General features: G+C 36.8%; 1 protein-coding gene across 3 annotated transcripts in view; it reads right to left on the reverse strand.

The window, feature by feature from the left end:
- The window catches only part of MSH3 (mutS homolog 3), a 180,805-nt gene that overhangs the window by 71,586 nt on the left and 91,169 nt on the right, over nt 1–18,050 (reverse strand). For all 3 annotated transcript variants that reach the window (XM_088838507.1, XM_088838505.1, XM_088838506.1), the window contains exons 16-17: nt 9,591–9,655; nt 5,886–6,002 (exon numbers count right to left, since the gene is read on the reverse strand). In XM_088838507.1, the coding sequence (XP_088694633.1) occupies nt 5,886–6,002; nt 9,591–9,655 (182 nt within the window). The remainder of the gene's footprint in view (nt 1–5,885; nt 6,003–9,590; nt 9,656–18,050) is intronic.

Consider the following 18,050-nt stretch of genomic DNA (forward strand, 5'->3'; position numbering starts at 1 on the left):
ATGTAGGGGTTTTCCTTTCCTTTTTTTGCTTAGATACTTTCATTATCTCTTATCACAGGAGTTCCTTATAATCTTCTAAATATGATCCTCTCCAAAAGAGATGAGTATTATACTGAATGCATCTCTTAAAAAATATTTCTCTATTTAACACTGCTGGTTTCAGAAACTAAGGAATTTAGTCTGTTTGCTTCTTAAATCCAAAGGTTTTTAGAGTACTTCCTACTAGAAAAAGATATCCAGATTAAGCTACTATGTGATCAGTTATTCCAATATTATTACCACTGTACTGGTTTTTCAGAATCCATAATTACTGATTTTTTATTAATATTAAAATAAAGTATTCTATGTAAACGACTTCTCCAGATACTAGAACATTTTAAATATTCAGTTTTAATTCTAACTATTTGTGAATTGCAGAGTATATTTACAATATATTTTAAACTTCCTTGTCTGAGTAGATATAGCACTTGTTCAGCTGCTAAGCTGTATCCAACTCTGAGATGCCATGGACTGTAGCACGCCAGGCTTCCCTGTCCTTTCACTATCTCCCTGAGTTTGCTCAAACTCCTGTCCAACCATCTCACCCTCTGTCGCCCCTTCTCCTCTTGCCCTCAATCTTTCCCAAGATCAAGGCCTTTTCAAATAAGGCAGCTCTTCACAACAGGCGGCCAAAGTATTGGAGCTTCAGCTTCAGCATCAGTCCTTCCAATGAATACTCAGGGTTGATTTCCTTTAGGATTGACTGGTTTGATCTCCTTGCTGTCCAAAGGACTCAAGAGTCTTCTCCACACCACAGTTCAAAACCGTCAGTTCTTCAGTGCTCAGCCCTCTTTATGGTCCACCTCTCACATCCGTACATGACTACTGGAAAAACCATAGCTCTGACTAGACGGACCTTTGTCAGCAAATTGAGAACCTCATGAACAAGGCGAGCATAATGAATATAGTTTATCTATTTCCCCCAAATTAAAGTTACTCAGAAGGAACTACATGGTTACCACTAACAGTGTGAAGAGTCTGTGCAAAATACCAAACACAAAGGGGACTGGACCCTGACATCAAACAGGAGCACTCAGTTGCCACCTTAAAAATGATTCTTAGTTTTGAAGATGCCATGTGCTGTATGGACGTAATGCTCCTGAGGGCGCCTTGTCATTCCTAGTCGAGCTTCAATTTTAGATCTGACCACTCATCTACCCCTTGGACTGCGGCTGATTCTGTACCTATTCTAATTACTGATCCGTCTGGTCTTCCTATCCTGGCACTTTCTCTTTTGCCAGAAAGCAGCCATATTTTATATTTCTGCTCTTGCCTTTCTGGATCTGTGTGTTCAATGTATCTGGGGCACTACAGTAAAAAAATTTAAAAACAGCCAATTTTTTCTTATTCCCCACTCCTTCCTTCTCAGGTCCTGTCCAGGCCGCTAATTTGTCACTACCCAACAGCCTTAGGTTGAGGATAACTGTCCCTGATGATCTAACTTCGGGATTGAAATGAGTAACTTAACTCTTGGTCAGGACCATTTCAGCTTAGCAACAACAAAAAAGGCAGGAGAGAGAAGGTAAATTATCTAGCTGTGGACAACAATGCTCCTTCTCAGGTCAACCGTAAATAAGGAATGTGAAAGAAATTTTAGGCTATCATAAACCTTAAACACCACCATCACAACTCTTACAAAGCCTTGCTTGACTTCCTGGTCTTTGTCTGTTTGTTATTCTTGACCGAATTTCAAAGAGATCATTTTAGAAAAATGACAGGCGGAAAAGTGGACAATTCAGGTAACAATCCGAGACACTTGGGTTTATGTCATAACAACATACAACTTCACCACTAAGCCACCAAACAACTTCAACTAATCACTGTGATTTAATCTCAAAAGGTATTGCTGGGTCTACGGGAAGAAGATTAAAGACACTTGGGTTCTAAAGTTATTATGACAGTTTACCATCTGACGTGATTCAATAATACTTGAAGTTAATTAAAAAGGAGAATATTTTATTTTCTATTTGCAAATGTATTTCTAAAATACTTGAACTACTGTATGAGACGTAATTTTATTCAATTGAATAATATTCAATAATCTTATTATTAAAGATTTTTCAATTGAGATTATTCAATATCGAGAGCCCATCTTTTAGAACACGAAAGAAGACACACTGTTTTTTGAGAGAGGGTTCCATTCACAGACTTTCTTACAGCCTTGATTTCTTGCAATATTTCAATATAAAGTAATGTGACTAATGGACAACTGTTAGTGTCTCAGTAAGACAAAAAAACTTATATAGTTGGTATTCAATCCTCTGGTGTCAGGTTCAATGAGGTTAATCATTTTTGAAATGACATTATATTCACACCATCTGGCACCTCAATAAATAGTATGTCTAACAATCAATGCTGTTCTCAAGTGGGGGTCTAGCTGCAAATGTTGTAGCTAAATTTCAGCCAATATTCTTTAGATAAAAAAATTTATATTCTTCTATTTGAAAGTAATATATGTATATTACAGAAACTTTTAATATCATGGATCTGCAAAGTACATTAAACTTCCAGTAATCTCACCCTCCAGAATTAATGTTAATATTTGAAGTTACTTATATATATATATAGCCAACAGGCATATTAATAACAGCATATATATTTAATATTTTAAAATTCAAAAATGTGTATGCTGTGCATGTATGTGAATTTACACATACAGAACTGGCATCACATTTTGAATACTTTTCATCCTTTTTTTACTTAGCAATATATCATATCATATTCTTCTGTGACGTTTTATTTAATGTTAGCTTACTCTCAGCAACCCCCAACTCCAGCCAAGCCACAGCATGATGAGAGCAGGATTCTCCTGGGTCAATGGGGTAGAAGGGCCCAGGCAGAGGGCTGACACAGTGATAATGGCGGGGTGCGAGAAGAGAACAGCAGTTCAGTTCAGTTCAGTCGCTCAGTCATGACCGACTCTTTGCGACCCCATGAATCACAGCACGCCAGGCCTCCCTGTCCATCACCAACTCCCAGAGTTCACTCAAACTCATGTCCATCGAGTCGGTGATGCCATCCAGCCATTTCATCCTCTGTCGTCCCTTTCTCCTCCCGCCCCCAATCCTTCCCAGCATCAGAGTCTTTTCCAGTGAGTCAACTCTTCACATGAGGAAGGGGCAAATCAAAGAGATGTCTCAAAGAGAAAAAAGACAAACAGGAATTTGATAATAGATAAAGGGGAAAAAAGGAATAAAGAATCAGGATAGAGCCAAAATCTTCACCCTGGGAGGTCTGAACTTTCTCTACTCTAGAGCCATGAAAGAACATAACCTAGACCTATAAAATCACGTACACTATGCAGACAGTAAAGATGAACAACCTCATCGAATCCCAGGGCCCTAGAATACAGTCCCTGAAGCTTGAAAGGGGAAACATCAGTCCACTTTTCATGTTCTCAGTGCTATCACTAAGGGGAAAGTCAGGAAAACAAAAACTCAAGAGCCCTGAAAACCCTTAGCAAGGGTAATTGAAAGTAAGCTGGAAAAGGAAGTGAGTAGACCAAATTTCTATCCCCAGATTCAAGACTCAGAGTCAAGATAATCTCAAAAGATTCAGGGTAAGTATACTAAAATCTCTTTCTGATCCTGTAATTCTTACTGCCTCCTCTGGGCAACAAGAAATAGTACCAACCTACTACCAACCAGTCCATTCTAAAGGAGATCAATCCTGGGTGTTCATTGGAAGGACTGATGCTAAAGCTGAAACTCCAATACTTTGGCCACCTCATGCGAAGAGTTGACTCACTGGAAAAGACTCTGATGCTGGGAGGGATTGGGGGTGGGAGGAGAAGGGGACGACCGAGAATGAAATGGCTGGATGGCATCACCGACTCGATGGACATGAGTTTGAGTGAACTCCAGGAGTTAGTGATGGACAGGGAGGCCTGGCATGCTGTGATTTATGGGGTCGCAAAGAGTCAGACACAACTGACTGACTGAACTGAACTACCTTTTAAAAACTGTCACATATTATCTTTTTTGTTCCTCTTTTTTCACTTGTCAGAGTTGTTACTTTAAATGGAAAAAAGTTCCCTGAAGACTACTCTGAATATACCGTTTAAATTTTTAAAGAGCAAGACTGAGAGATTTCCCAATGATGCCCATGGATTGATTCACCATAGACGGGCTCCACAGCCTGACAGTATAGGGCACACGCCCCACCACCAGACACCCTGGGTTGAATCTGGGTTACAGTCTTATTGTGGGCAACTTATTCTTTATTTCTGTCGCTCACCTTATTCATTTGTAAATTGGGGATGATAATAATATTTCACTCTTAGGGCTCTTGTAAAACAAAATGAGCTAATAAACAGTGCTTAAGTAACTGGGAGTCTGGAGCTGGCTCCTGTGGACTCATGAAAGTCAGCTGTGTGCACATCTCTTTCTGATCCAGGCCAGCAGGAGCTTGTAACCAGTCCTGGTTGGTGCAGTGACACCACAGAAATCAAACACACACTACTGCTCTCCAGAGAGCTGGCTAGTCACCGTTTATCAGAACACCACCAACTTCAAACTATTAAGATGAACATGTGACTGCTAACAAATCCAGAATGAGACATTCTTTGAGACAATGGCATGGGTGCCTCCCCTCTAAATTTCATAATATAAACGTCGAGGGCTATTCTAGATTAAAATACACTAATGGAACTTAATAGACAAATGCAACACGTGAAAGTTTTTCTTAAATACGGGAGGAGGGGAAATCACAGTCATGGAGAAAAGACTTGTGGTTGCCAAGGAGGAGGGGGCTGAGGGTGGGAAGGACTGGGAGCTTAGGATTAGCAAATGCAAACTATTATATGTAGATAAGTAGGCAACAAGGTCCTAGTATATAGCACAGGGAAATGTATTCAATATCCTATGATAAACCACAATGGAAAAGAATATAAAAAAGGAATGTCTATATGTATGTAACTGGGTTACTGTGTTATATACAGCAAAGTTTGGCATAACTCTGTAAATCAACTGTAAATCAATCAACTTAAAAAAATAAAAATAATAAAAATATGGGGAGAAGAGGAATTGAGACAATTTAATATTTAATTTAGTAGCTGCAGTCCAAGGGTTGCAAAGAATCAGACACGACTGGGCAACTGAACAACAATAATTAAAGTTTCTTAGTTATAATAACGGTAGCAAAATTATATAGCAAAATGTCCTTATTTTTAGAAGATGCATGCTTAAGTATTTAGGGGTGAAGTGTTATAATGTCTAAAACTTACTTTAAAATGTTTCAGAAAAAAAAGTGGGAGGGAGATATAAAACAAATGTAGTAAAATCTTAACACTTTACATAATCCTAGGTAAAGAGTACAGAGATCACAATTTCAAGTTTCCCAAAGATTTGAATTTTTTCAAGATACAAAGTAGGGGGAAATAGATAAAGGATGCAAAGATATAAGAAAAAAACTAAATGTAGATACTGGGTTGGCCAAAAAGATCATTCGAGTTTTCCTGTAACATCGTACAGACTTTGTTTCCTGTAACAACAAACGTTTTGGCCAATGCAATAAAACAACTAGCCCACACTTGTCAAACTCTGAAAACGTTAAGTCTTTATACAAGAAAAGTAAACAAAATCCAAGGTAGAATTTCAAAGTGACATTACTAAACATCCTTAGCAACAAAATGTTAGTACAGTAACAAAAAGTATATTTGGTCTCTTACCAAAGACTAAGATGAGTTTACATTTCAACAGATTAAAAATAAAATCAGAGAACACATGTACTCAACTATTTTATGGCAGGTCACAAGCAGTAATCTCTACTTTTCTTTTTGGTGGAAAGATTTTCCAGTCTATTTCTCATAGCAAAAAGTCAGATTATATTTTTCATTGTAAACTCACTCTAGAAAAGCAAGCCATTCAGCACTGCAGTCAAGGACTAGCTGCTCCCGGAGCTGATTCAGATGTCTGTAATTTTCTACAATAAAAGGAGAGTGAAAGCGGCTCACAGCTTTTGTGCTAGAAGAGGAGAAAAAACATAAATAGGAAATCAAGGTTACTAAGAAGTCAGTAATGCCATCACTTCAGAAAATTAAAGTAGTTATTTATTATTCTCTGATGAACCTTGAAAGTAAATAGCTGTAAATACAGAACATTCTTTAATTATGACCCTGAACTTTATTGATTCCAAAGATCTTTACTGCAAATAAAGTATTTGAAATTCCGAGGACTTTGTTTAGGAAGCTTTTAAAATTCAAGTTATATCCATACGGCAAAAATCAAAGTTTAGAATTTCTGTTTCAAAGTAAAGAGGTTTTTTCTGTAAATTATACAAAACGAAAATGTTTGGTTTAAAAAAAAAAGAAAAAGATCAGAAGCAAATATAACAAAGTTGCTGCTGCTGCTAAGTCACTTCAGTCGTGTCCGACTCTGTGTGACCCCATAGACGGAAGCCCACCAGGCTCCCCCATCCCTGGGATTCTCCAGGCAAGAACACTGGAGTAGGTTGCCATTTCCTTCTCCAATGTGTGAAAGTGAAAAGGGAAAGTGAAGTCGCTCAGTCGTGTCCAACCCTTAGCAACCCCACGGACTGCAGCCTACCAGGCTCCTCCATCCATGGGATTTTCTAGGCAATAGTACTAGAGTGGCTTGCCATTGCCTTCTCCGATAACAAAGTTAAGTCCTAACAAATTAGTAAGTTGGATATATTGGTGAAGGTCATATCATTTTTTAAATTTTATACTTTTCTGCATGATTAAAGTATTTCAATTAAAAAAAAGCATTACAATGAACAGCAATGCATTAATTCAGGAGGCAGTCAAAGAAGGGTTCATGATACAATTGCAGATTCACAGTGACCCTGGATGGGAAGAAATATCATGTACTCCTCTTCTGAGCTAGCAAACAATCTCTGCTTCCTCATCAAGAAGCTACAGAACACAATGGTGGATGCTACGGGTCCCCAGTCAGAGAAGCTACAGTAAGATTCCAACTCTGTCACTTACTCTCTATGTGACTCTGGGCCAATAAAACTGATTTTGTCTAAACTAAAAACTTTCCTCACTTATCAAATGGGGATAACAATAGTATCTACCTCATGAAAAGTGAAAGTGTTACTTGCGCAGTCATGTCCAATCTTCCCATGGACTGTAGACCACCAGGATCCTCTGTCCATAGAATTCTTCAGGCAAGAATACTAGAGTGGGTAGCCATTCCCTTCTCCAGAGGATCCTCCCGACCCAGGGATTAAACCAGGATCTCCTCCACTGCAGGCAGATTCGTTACCATTTGAGTCACCAGGGAAGCCCATAGGTACTGTTGGGAGGATCAGATAGTGCTCAGCAGAGTAATTATATCACTAGGACTCAATGATTTCCTAAAGGAAATCAATCCTGAATATTCATTGGACAGACTGATGCTGAAGCTCCAATACTTTGGACACCTGATGCAAAGAACTGACTCATTAGAAAAGACCCTGGTGCTGGTAAAGATTGAAGGCAAGAGGAGAAGGGGATGACAGAGGATGAGATGGTTGGATGGCATCACCAACTCGATGGACATGAGTTTGAGCTACTTCTGGCAGCTGGTGATGGACAGGGAAGCCTGGCGAGCTGCAGTTCATGGGGTCGCAAAGAGTCAGACACAACTGAGCAAATGAACTGAACTGAACTCAATGTTAGGAGCCATTTCACTGTGGTAGTGATTACTACTTATTGATGCTATTACTATGATGAAAACTAAGAAGAAAAGGTCAAGGTTGAGTGATAGGTAGGTGATGACAGAGTATACTCTGATCTCTGTTTGCACACTCACTCCTGTTAACACATGGTCACAATTATCTTTAATTTGGCAAGTTACTGAAAATGAGTCTTTTGCATTTGAAATCTGACTAATGATATTGTAACTTACTCCTGTCAAGGCTCTGGTGGCTAAACAGATAAAAAATACCTTCCCAACCACATTTATTCATTTGATTTATATCTCTGAAATGTTCAAAAGATGCTGGTATTGATTTATGCCTTGCTTATTGCTTTAAAGTATGTTATCTAGATTTCCATGCAAACATATTAATCATAGCTTTTTCTTCTGACAAAACTCATTTAGTGAGACATTTCAGTGGTTCTAGACAGATTAACACTATTTCTAGTAATTTCTCTTCATAAAGTGTATTACTATTCATTAGCTGTAGTATAGGACAAAAATAGATAAAGGAAAGAATGCCTGCAGAAGAAGAAAACATTCCCTATAATCAAAAATATCTGAAACTCAATTACAGCTTCTGGTAAAAAAAAAAAAAAGGATGGTATCAGAGCTAAAGAAACCCATGATTATGCTTTCAGGATCCTTTGATAGTGGCCATGGATAACAGGGTTTTTAATTAAAATAATAAACTGCCAGAAAGAAAAGCATCAATACAGTATATTAACACATATATATGGAATTTAGAAAGAGGGTAACCTTAACCCTGTATATGAGACAGCAAAAGAGACACAGATGTATAGAACAGTCTTTTGGACTCTGTGGGAGAGGGTGAGGGTGGGATGATTTGGGAGAATGGCATTGAAATATGTATATTATCATATGCGAAACGAATCACCAGTCCAGGTTTGACGCGTGATACAGGATGCTCGGGGCTGGTGCACGAGGATGACCCAGAGGGAGGATATGGGGAGGAGGGAGGTGGGAGGGGGGTTCAAGAAGGGGAACACATGTATACCCGGGGCAGATTCATGTCAATGTATGGCAAAACCAACCAATATAATATTGTAATTAGCCTCCAATAAAAAAATAAAATAAAAAATTAATATTCATTCACACATCATGTCAAAATCATGTCAAAATTTCCTTCTACTCTTAACGTAACATTCCTTAATACCATCACCAGCTACTAGTCCCTATTCTACTATCTTAAGAAAATGTAACATTTTCATCTCAAGTTGATGCAAACATACTAACAGTAGTAATAAATATTTCAGAAACAGTGCCACTCACAAGAGGAAATAAATTCCTCTAAAACCACTTCTTTAATGAGTCACCTCTTGAGGATTAATGCCTAACCAAGAAGAAAAGGCAGGGTCTCATTGTGGTTCTCTAGTTTTGTTTCTGATTAATTATTTTCATGAATTCAAGATACAAATTTAAAAAAGAACATGTAAAGAACTAGTGTAACTACGTGCCATGGAAAGCATTAAGAATAAAGAAAGGCAGAGCTCAGTGAGGCAGAAAATGAAATGTCAGCTTCCTAAAAGAAATGTCAGGTATAGCATTCATCAAGAAGTTCAAGCAACCAAATTAATCTTATAATTGAAGGCTCTGCAACTTTCTCTTTCCACATGTTTAAAGCATAAGGTATAAGGACAAAATAGTAATTCACAAAACAAGAAAACAAATATATACAAATAAGATACCTTTTGGACAAAATGTTTAAAAATCAATGATTAAAAGTGTTTAAGATAATTATTTCTCTAACTAAAAGTTCCACAAGCAAATTGAAGGGCAAGAATTGCTTTTAATGTCAAGGATGTGCTTTGAACAGTCCAGAAGCATGAAGGTAATTTATTATTATAATCCACATGAATAATAAAAAACATGTATTTTTAAACTTACCTTCCAACCTTAACCCAATCTGTTGGTATACAAGACACAGCAGAATTCTTTACTTCAATCATAAACTAAAATAAATACAAATAAAGGTTAGATATTTAAAAGATTAGCCATTATATTTTAAAATCTTCCACAAAACTGTGCTGTGATAGTCTAGCAAATATCATTCTAACATTCAAAATAAATCTAGCACTGTTATTGGGAGAGTTCATATATGTCTGTATAACCAAATATTAATAATTAGGGTTTCAACACTTAGGAAAAAGTACAATTTGTACTGAGCAAACAGGTAATAAAAACAGGTTGTAATAAAAAATATAACCTGATGATTTAATACCTATAACACTGTTACGTTCATACTACAAATGGTGATTTTTCCTTAATGACCTTTTTCATTCATTTCATTTATTAGTAGCATTTATCTTAAGAATTCTATGACTCAGTAATAAGACTGAACCTTTAAATCAATAAAATTTTAGAATATTTTATTATTAGACATTATATCAGTTTGAGATATGACCAATCCCTTTTTCTGAACAGAAGAGGATTTATTATAACAGCTTTTATCCAAGAAACCTAAGTCCTTTAAAAGTATCATCACACAAAGCACTTAACCCCTCAGCAATTAAGGAAGGAAGAAATTTCTTCACATGAGTATTTTCTTTAAGTTTTCATTTATATGAACTATTACAGATCCAACTGTACTCTACAAGCTTTTCTGAAATCAGCCAGGAAGTAAATGAAATCACTACTTCTATCACACCTTCCATTTTTCTCATAAATTATATATCATCTCCTCTTCCTGCTCACATTCCTATATTATTATACAGTGAAATTTAATGTTTCATTTAAATAAAAATACACCTATTTTGTATGGGATGGGACCCAGAAATTCTGTAGTTGCCATTAATTTTGAGATGACTACAGGAACTTTATTACATATGTTTTACAACATTTAGGTATTTATAACATGCATATTATTAATAGTATCAGCCTGACTTTTGAGTTTACTTTTCTGTTAATAGAAACACTTTGGCTTTTACATTCATTATAACTGGAATCAGTGGTTAATTTTACGGAGAAGGCAATAGCAAGCCACTCAGAATTTTTATCCTTAGCAATGATTTTGAAACCAACAATGTCCTCCTGTATAAAGGAAATTAATACAATTTCAAATCTGACATATCCAGTTAAAGAAAAGAATTTTAAAAAGTCACTATTTTAAAATATCACAAATGAGAAAGATAAAATCTCTGAGTATGCTAAAAAATATTCTGCTTAAATATTTTGAAATCTTCTATGAGAAAACACATTGGTGTTTTTATAAAATAATTGTGGGAGGAGTTAAGCCAAAGGCAAACAGCAAAATTCGGGACCACAGTAGACCACTAACATTTGGGAATAATACATATAACACAGAGCTCCACAGAAATTACTGCCTAAATGATGGTGGAAATTTTGAAAAGAAGCTAAAACTGCCTCAATGAGGTCTCTGGGCAGCCAGCTAGAATAGTGTACTTAAGTTGTGTACCATAACTATGCAGCATGGCAGCTCTGAATTCAAATCCATGCCCTATACACATTGCTAAATGCCACTGGTCACACTCCTGTGGAGTACCCTGGGAATAGTTTAGACCAGAGGTACTCAACCTTCAGGATCTAATGCCTGATGATCTGAGGTAGAGCTGATGTATTAGTAACAGAAATAAATTGCACAATAAATGTAATGCACTTGAATCATCCTGAAACCATCACCCACCACCCACTACACTTGTTTGTGGAAAAACTGTCTTCAACAAAACTGGTCCCTGGTGCCAAAAAGGTTGGGAACCACTGATTTAGACCATAACTGTTCAGTCTTAAAGTACCCAGGGTCTACTCTAAGGACCACAGCTCCTCAAGCAAGACATTTACAGAGTCAAGACTGGATGGAAAACAGAGTGAGAATCCGGAAAGCCATGTGGACCTCCTGTTCGTTAAACTCCTGGGGTCACTTTCTCAGGTGCTGGTCCTATGTGTCATCTTGTGTTTCTCCTCAGCATTGTCACCAACTAGCAGTTTTTCTCTGTTCTACACGAGTTATGGGATAGGAAATTTTCTATTTCTTTTCAATGAACATTCTAAGGATAAGCAGACAAGCCTTTCGTTTAGAGACTTTACTGCTAAAGGAAACTAACAAAAATTGGAAATTAACATGTATTTCAGAAATTTTAGAGAGTTCTCATAGAAACTTTCCTTGCTCTACGGTTTGTGACTTTGTTCCTTAGGTGTTGATGTGAAAAATCTGTCCAGATTCATTCTAACAATCTCTCATATTCTTCTGCTGGGATCCAGTTCTGTCTTGGTTAAAGGTCAGATACTGTTATTAAACTACGGCCCATGGAATCACTGGGCTGGAATCATTGTTAAGTTTGATGAATTTCTTCACTCATTCCAGAAACTGCTCTCTGTTCCCTCCAAGGCCACACTTCACCCATTCCTGTTCTCCCCTCTTTCTCATTGTTTCTTAAGAATTCACAAATATTTTTTATTTAGATGTAACATATAACAGATTGCTTTTCATGTCTCAATCATGCTTAGCAGATATCTGGATATGCTGCATGCTGTGAATTAATAAATTTTTTTCTAAAGATGTTCCAATAATATTTATTTCCTTTTCCTTCAAGAAAACTACTAATCAAAACTGTCCCAAATCTAAGTATCACCCCATTCCTATTCCATATTTGATTCAATGTTGAGATACAATTCTCTCCCCACATAAAACACGAGAGACACTATCACGAAACAATGAACTATGTAAAGCTATGTAAGTTTCTGCTTTCATTATTTTCTTCCCAGGATTTTTCTTCTTTCACTATTTTTTAAACAACACTGTCAGGTGAAGGTGTAATAGTCACTCTGTTGTGTCCAACTCTTTGCCACCCCATGGACTGTAGCCTGCCAGGCTCCTCTGTCCATGGGATTCTCCAGGCAAGAATACTGGGGTGGGTTGACATTCCCTCTGACAGGAATACTGTCAGAGTCAGACACAATAATTCCCCAGAGTCAATAAGGCTTAGTATTCTCATGAGTACATAAAAACTGGGAACAAAGTGAAAAAAATGAATAGAGCAAAAAGTAACACTGGTTTGACAGTTTATTTTTACTAGCAAATTCAATACCACACAGGGCTATTAACATATATTACAAAAGTTATATGTACGGAAAAAAGCTTTCAGCTAGAACAGAAGGGTATAAAATAATAAACACATATATATAATACAAGAGTTTTCCCTCCCAGCTCCTTCACTCCTCAGAGGTAATCATATTTGATGGAGTCTGTTCTACTCCTTCAAATATCTCTAAATTTTGTTGATACTTTTAGTACAAATATTTAAACAGAATTTGATTATAACAATGCTGGCTACTTAGAATTTATTTGATGTTTGAATGAACAGCATCACTAACTCCCAAAAAAATGTTATAAAATTGATTCTATAATGAAGTACTAAGGAGAAGGAAATGGTAACCCACTCCAGTTTTTGTACCTGGAAAATTCCAAGGATAGAGAAGCCTGACAGGCTAGAGTCCATGGGGTTGCAAAGAGTCAGACACAACTGAGCACACATTCAATTCAAATGAAGTACTATCAAGATTTTAGAGGTTTAAAAAAAAAAAAGAATCTATCCTTTTGTTAAAAACTAAAAAATTTTTTGTCTCAACCTCATCACCTTAATTTAGTAAAAGTTAAGAATAATTAGATAATTTACCTTCCTTGATAATCCTTTGTAACCCAATTACTTGATCTCCATGCTGTGCTTTTTCTTAAATGTCTATGCTATACTGTCAATGCTAATCTACTATCTCTTACGAATTTTTGATGAGTTTTCCCCATTTTAACTTTAAAACTCCAACTGAATCTAGGGCTGTCTTTCAAAACCATACATTTTATTTCAATCTGAATAGTCCAAGCTCTAAAATGTTTGGATTTTACCCAAATCTATGATGTTGATAATCCCTCGTGTTAACACTGTTTGTGAACTGAGTGAAATGACAACATGGTATAAAGATCAGAATCAGGCAGACCTGGGCTGGAAATAAGGTTCTAACTTGGGCAACTTATCTCACTATACTATGCCAACTCTCAGTTTTCTTTCCTGAAAAACTGGAAAAAACCTTTTGTGTTGTTACAAGGATTCAGTAACATAAGTAAAGCACTTAGCATCATTTTGAACTTTAAAAAGTGCACAACAAATGGTAACTATATTACTATTATTAAATGAATGAAAATGAATAATATGTGCAAAGCACTTTATGATTAGAAAGTACTTTCATGCTTCTTAACTCGTTTGGTCTTTGTAGTAGTCTCACTTCAGAGGTGACACTTCCATAGTCACAGAGCATGTAAGGAGTAGAACTGGCAGCTTTCGCCACTATAATACCAGGTAACCACTTTTCTACTATCCATTTTCATTAATATATTAAGCAACTTTGATCATCTCATTTCCAACAAATAGACCAAAACAGTGGTGCTGAGGTCACTTGTCACTTTGCAAGGTCATAATTATATAGTCCGATGCTGTAAAGAGCAATACTGCATAGGAACCTGGAATGTTAGGTCCATGAATCAAGGCAAATTGGAAGTGGTCAAACAGGAGATGGCAAGAGTGAACATTGACATTCTAGGAATCAGTGAACTAAGGTGGACTGGAATGGGTGAATTTAACTCAGATGACCATTATATCTACTACTGTGGGCAGGAATCCCTTAGAAAAAAATGGAGTAGCCATCATAGTCAACAAAAGAGTCTGAAAAGCAGTACTTGGATGCAATCTCAAAAACAACAAATGATCTCTGTTCGTTTCCAAGGCAAACTATTCAATATCACGGTAATCAAGTCTATGCCCCGACCAGTAACGCTGAAGAAGCTGAAGTCAAATGGTTCTATGAAGACCTATAAGACCTTCTAGAACTAACACCCATAAAAGATGTCCTTTTCATTACAGGGACTGGAATGCAAAAGTAGGAAGTCAAGAAATACCTGGAGTAACAGGCAAATATGGCCTTGGAGTACAGAAAGAAGTAGGGCAAAGGCTAACAGAGTTTTTCCCAGAGAACACACTGGGGCAAACACCTTCTTCCAACAACACAAGAGAAGACTCTACACCTGGACATCACCAGATGGTCAACACTGAAATCAAATTGATTATATTCCTTGCAGCCAAAGATGGAGAAGCTCTATACAGTTAGCAAAAACAAGACCAGGAGCTGACTGTGGCTCAGATCATGAACTCCTTATTGCTAAATTCAGACTGAAATTGAAGAAAGTAGGGAAAACTACTAGACCGTTTAGGTATAACCTAAATCAAATCCCTTACAGTGGCAGTGACAAAAACATTCAAGGGATTAGATCTGGTAGAGTGCCTGATGAAATAAGGACGGACATTCATGACATTGTACAGGATACAGGGATCAAGTCCATCCCCGAGAAAAAGAAATGCAAAATGGCTGTCTGAAGAGGCCTTACAAATAGCTATGTAAAGAAGAGAAGCGAAAAGCAAAGGAGAAAAGGAAAGATATACCTATTTGATGCAGAGTTCCAAATAATAACAAGGAGAGATAAGAAAGCCTTCCTCAGCGATCAATGCAAAGAAATAGAGGAAAACAATAGAATGGGAAAGACCAGAGATATCTTCAAGAAAATTAGAGATTCCAAGGGAACATTTCATGTAGATGGGCTCGATAAAGGACAGAAATGGTTTGGACCTAACAGAAGCAGAAGATATTAAGAAGAGGTGGCAAGAATACACAGAAGAACTGTACAAAAAAGATCTTCACGACCAAGATAATCACGATGGTGTGATCACTCACCTAGAGCCAGACATCCTGGAATGCAAAGTCAAGTGGGCCTTAGGAAGCATCACTACGAACAAAGCTAGTGGAGGTGATGGAATTCCAGTTCAGCTATTTCAAATCCTAAAAGTGCTGCACTCAACATGTCAGCAAATTTGGAAAACTCAGCAGTGGCCACAGGACTGGAAAAGGTCAGTTTTCATTCCAATCCCAAAGAAAGGCAATGCCAAAGAATGATCAAACTACCACACAATTGCACTCATCTCACAGTAAAGTAATGCTCAAAATTCTCCAAGCCAGGTTTCAACAATACATGAACCGTGAACTTCTAGATGTTCAAGTTGGTTTTAGAAAAGGCAGAGGAACCAGAGATCAAATTGCCAGCATCCACTGGGTCATCAAAAAAGTAAGAGAGTTCCAGAAAAACATCTATTTCTGCTTTATTGACTATGCCAAAGCCTTTGATTGTGTGGCTCGTAACAAACTGTAGAAAATTCTGAAAGAGATGGGAATACCAGGCCACCTGACCTGCCTCTTGAGAAACCTGTATGCAGGGCAGGAAGCAACAGTTAGAACTGGACATGGAACAACAGACTGGTTCCAAATAGGAAAAAGAGTATGTCAAGGCTGTATACTGTCACCTTGCTTATGTAACTTATATGCAGAGTACATCATAAGAAACGTTGGGCTGGAAGAAGCACAAGCTGGAATCAAGAGTGCAGGGAGAAATATTAAGAACCTCAGATATGCAGATGACACCACCCCTATGGCAAAAAGTGAAGAACTAAAGAGCATCTTTATAAAAGTGAAAGAGGAGAGTGAAAAAGTTGGCTTAAAACTCAACATTCAGAAAACTAAAATCATGGCATCCGGTCCCATCACTTCATGGCAAATAGATGGGGAAACAGTGGAAACAGTGGCTGACTTTATTTTTTTTGGGCTTCAAAATCACTGCAGATGGTGATTGCAGCCATGAAATTAAAAGATGCTTACTCCTTGAAAGGAAAGTTATGACCAACCTAGACAGCACATTAAAAAGCAGAGACATTACTTTGTCAACAAAGGTCATCTAGTCAAGGCTATGGTTTTTCCAGTAGTCAGGTATGGATGTGAGAGTTGGACTATAAAGAAAGCTGAGTGCCAAAGAATTCTTGCTTTTGAACTGTGGTGTTGGAGAAGACTCTTGAGAGTCCCTTGGACTGCAAGGACATCCAACCAGTCAACCCTAAAGGACATCAGTCCTGGGTGTTCATTGGAAGGACTGATGTTGAAGCTGAAACTCCAATACTTTGGCCACCTGATGCGAAGAGCTGACTTATTGGAAAAGATCCTGATTCTGGGAAAGATTGAGGGCAGGAGGAGAAGGGGACAATAGAGAATGAGATGGTTGGATGGCATCACCGACTCAATGGATATGAGTTTGGGTAAACTCCGGGAGTTGGTGATGGACAGGGAGGCCTGGAATGCTGTGGTTCATGGGATCACAGAGTCGGACATGACTGAGGGACTGAACTGAATTATATAGTGAACCAAGAGATAAAACTAAGGATTTGGTTTTTGCCGGTTCAGGGGAGGAGTTAGAATAAGTATACACATTATGAAATAATTTTTTTGTTTTATAGAGTTCTATTTAGAATGCATTATGAAATGTGTATAACATCTTAATTTTAGTCTAGAAGACAGGCTAACTTAATCGATAGTCTATTAAATTAATAAACATTTTAATAAAAGTAAAGATTATAATTTATTATAGAGTGTCTTCTCTCAAATAATCATATAAATTAACACTCTTTGGCTAAATAAAGCAATGCAAATATGTTTAAAACTGATCTAAAATTAAGTTTTTCCCCATGAGAAAAATATCTATTTTTTAAAATTCTGAATAAAATGTTCATCCTATAGAAATTATTCACAAATTTCCTAATTTGCTATTTAAACAAGTAGAATTTTTCAAATTGCCTTAGTTGGAATCTTTATATTTTATTAAACATAAGATGTAGAAGTAGCAATACCTCAAGACTAAGAATAGGACCAACGGATATAGCCCCAATTTGAAAAGTGTACTTCTTCCTGGTTCTCACTCAGATACTAATATCAAACTTTAAACAGAAACACACATAGTGAAAAACACATTCTACACAGCACCGAAATCTTATGGAAGATTCACGAAATGTAGGTGTTTGCTATAGTTTTGTTTTTCTGTTGTTGTTGTTGTTGTTTTAACAGCTATACTCCTTCAAATAGAAGCCTTGTCATTTAATTACTATTTGATCCAATTAGTAAAAATGGTTCACTTTGTATCATTTATCATCTGCAGACTGGGAGTCAAAGACTAACTTCTCTCTTCTAGAGTAAATGAATTATTTAAAGTTATTATTTACCATAGTCAAGGTTTCCTATAATATAATTTCAATAGATAATACTAAAACACATGTAACATTAAGATCCATGATTTTACCAAGAAACTACAGTAAATAAGCAAACAAAATACTGCCATTAAAAGAAAGTTTTTATCAAAACAAGGTATTACAATATATTTCCAAAGAATAAAACAGAAAATCTGAAGAAAAAAAAAAAACTTTCATCCTATCATCAGATATTTATTTATACTTTAAAATAGCTTTTCCAATT

The sequence above is a fragment of the Moschus berezovskii genome, chromosome 8 (assembly GCF_049115385.1).
Source record: "Moschus berezovskii isolate FMDL1 chromosome 8, NW_MosBer_1.0, whole genome shotgun sequence".
NCBI lineage: Eukaryota > Metazoa > Chordata > Mammalia > Artiodactyla > Moschidae > Moschus > Moschus berezovskii.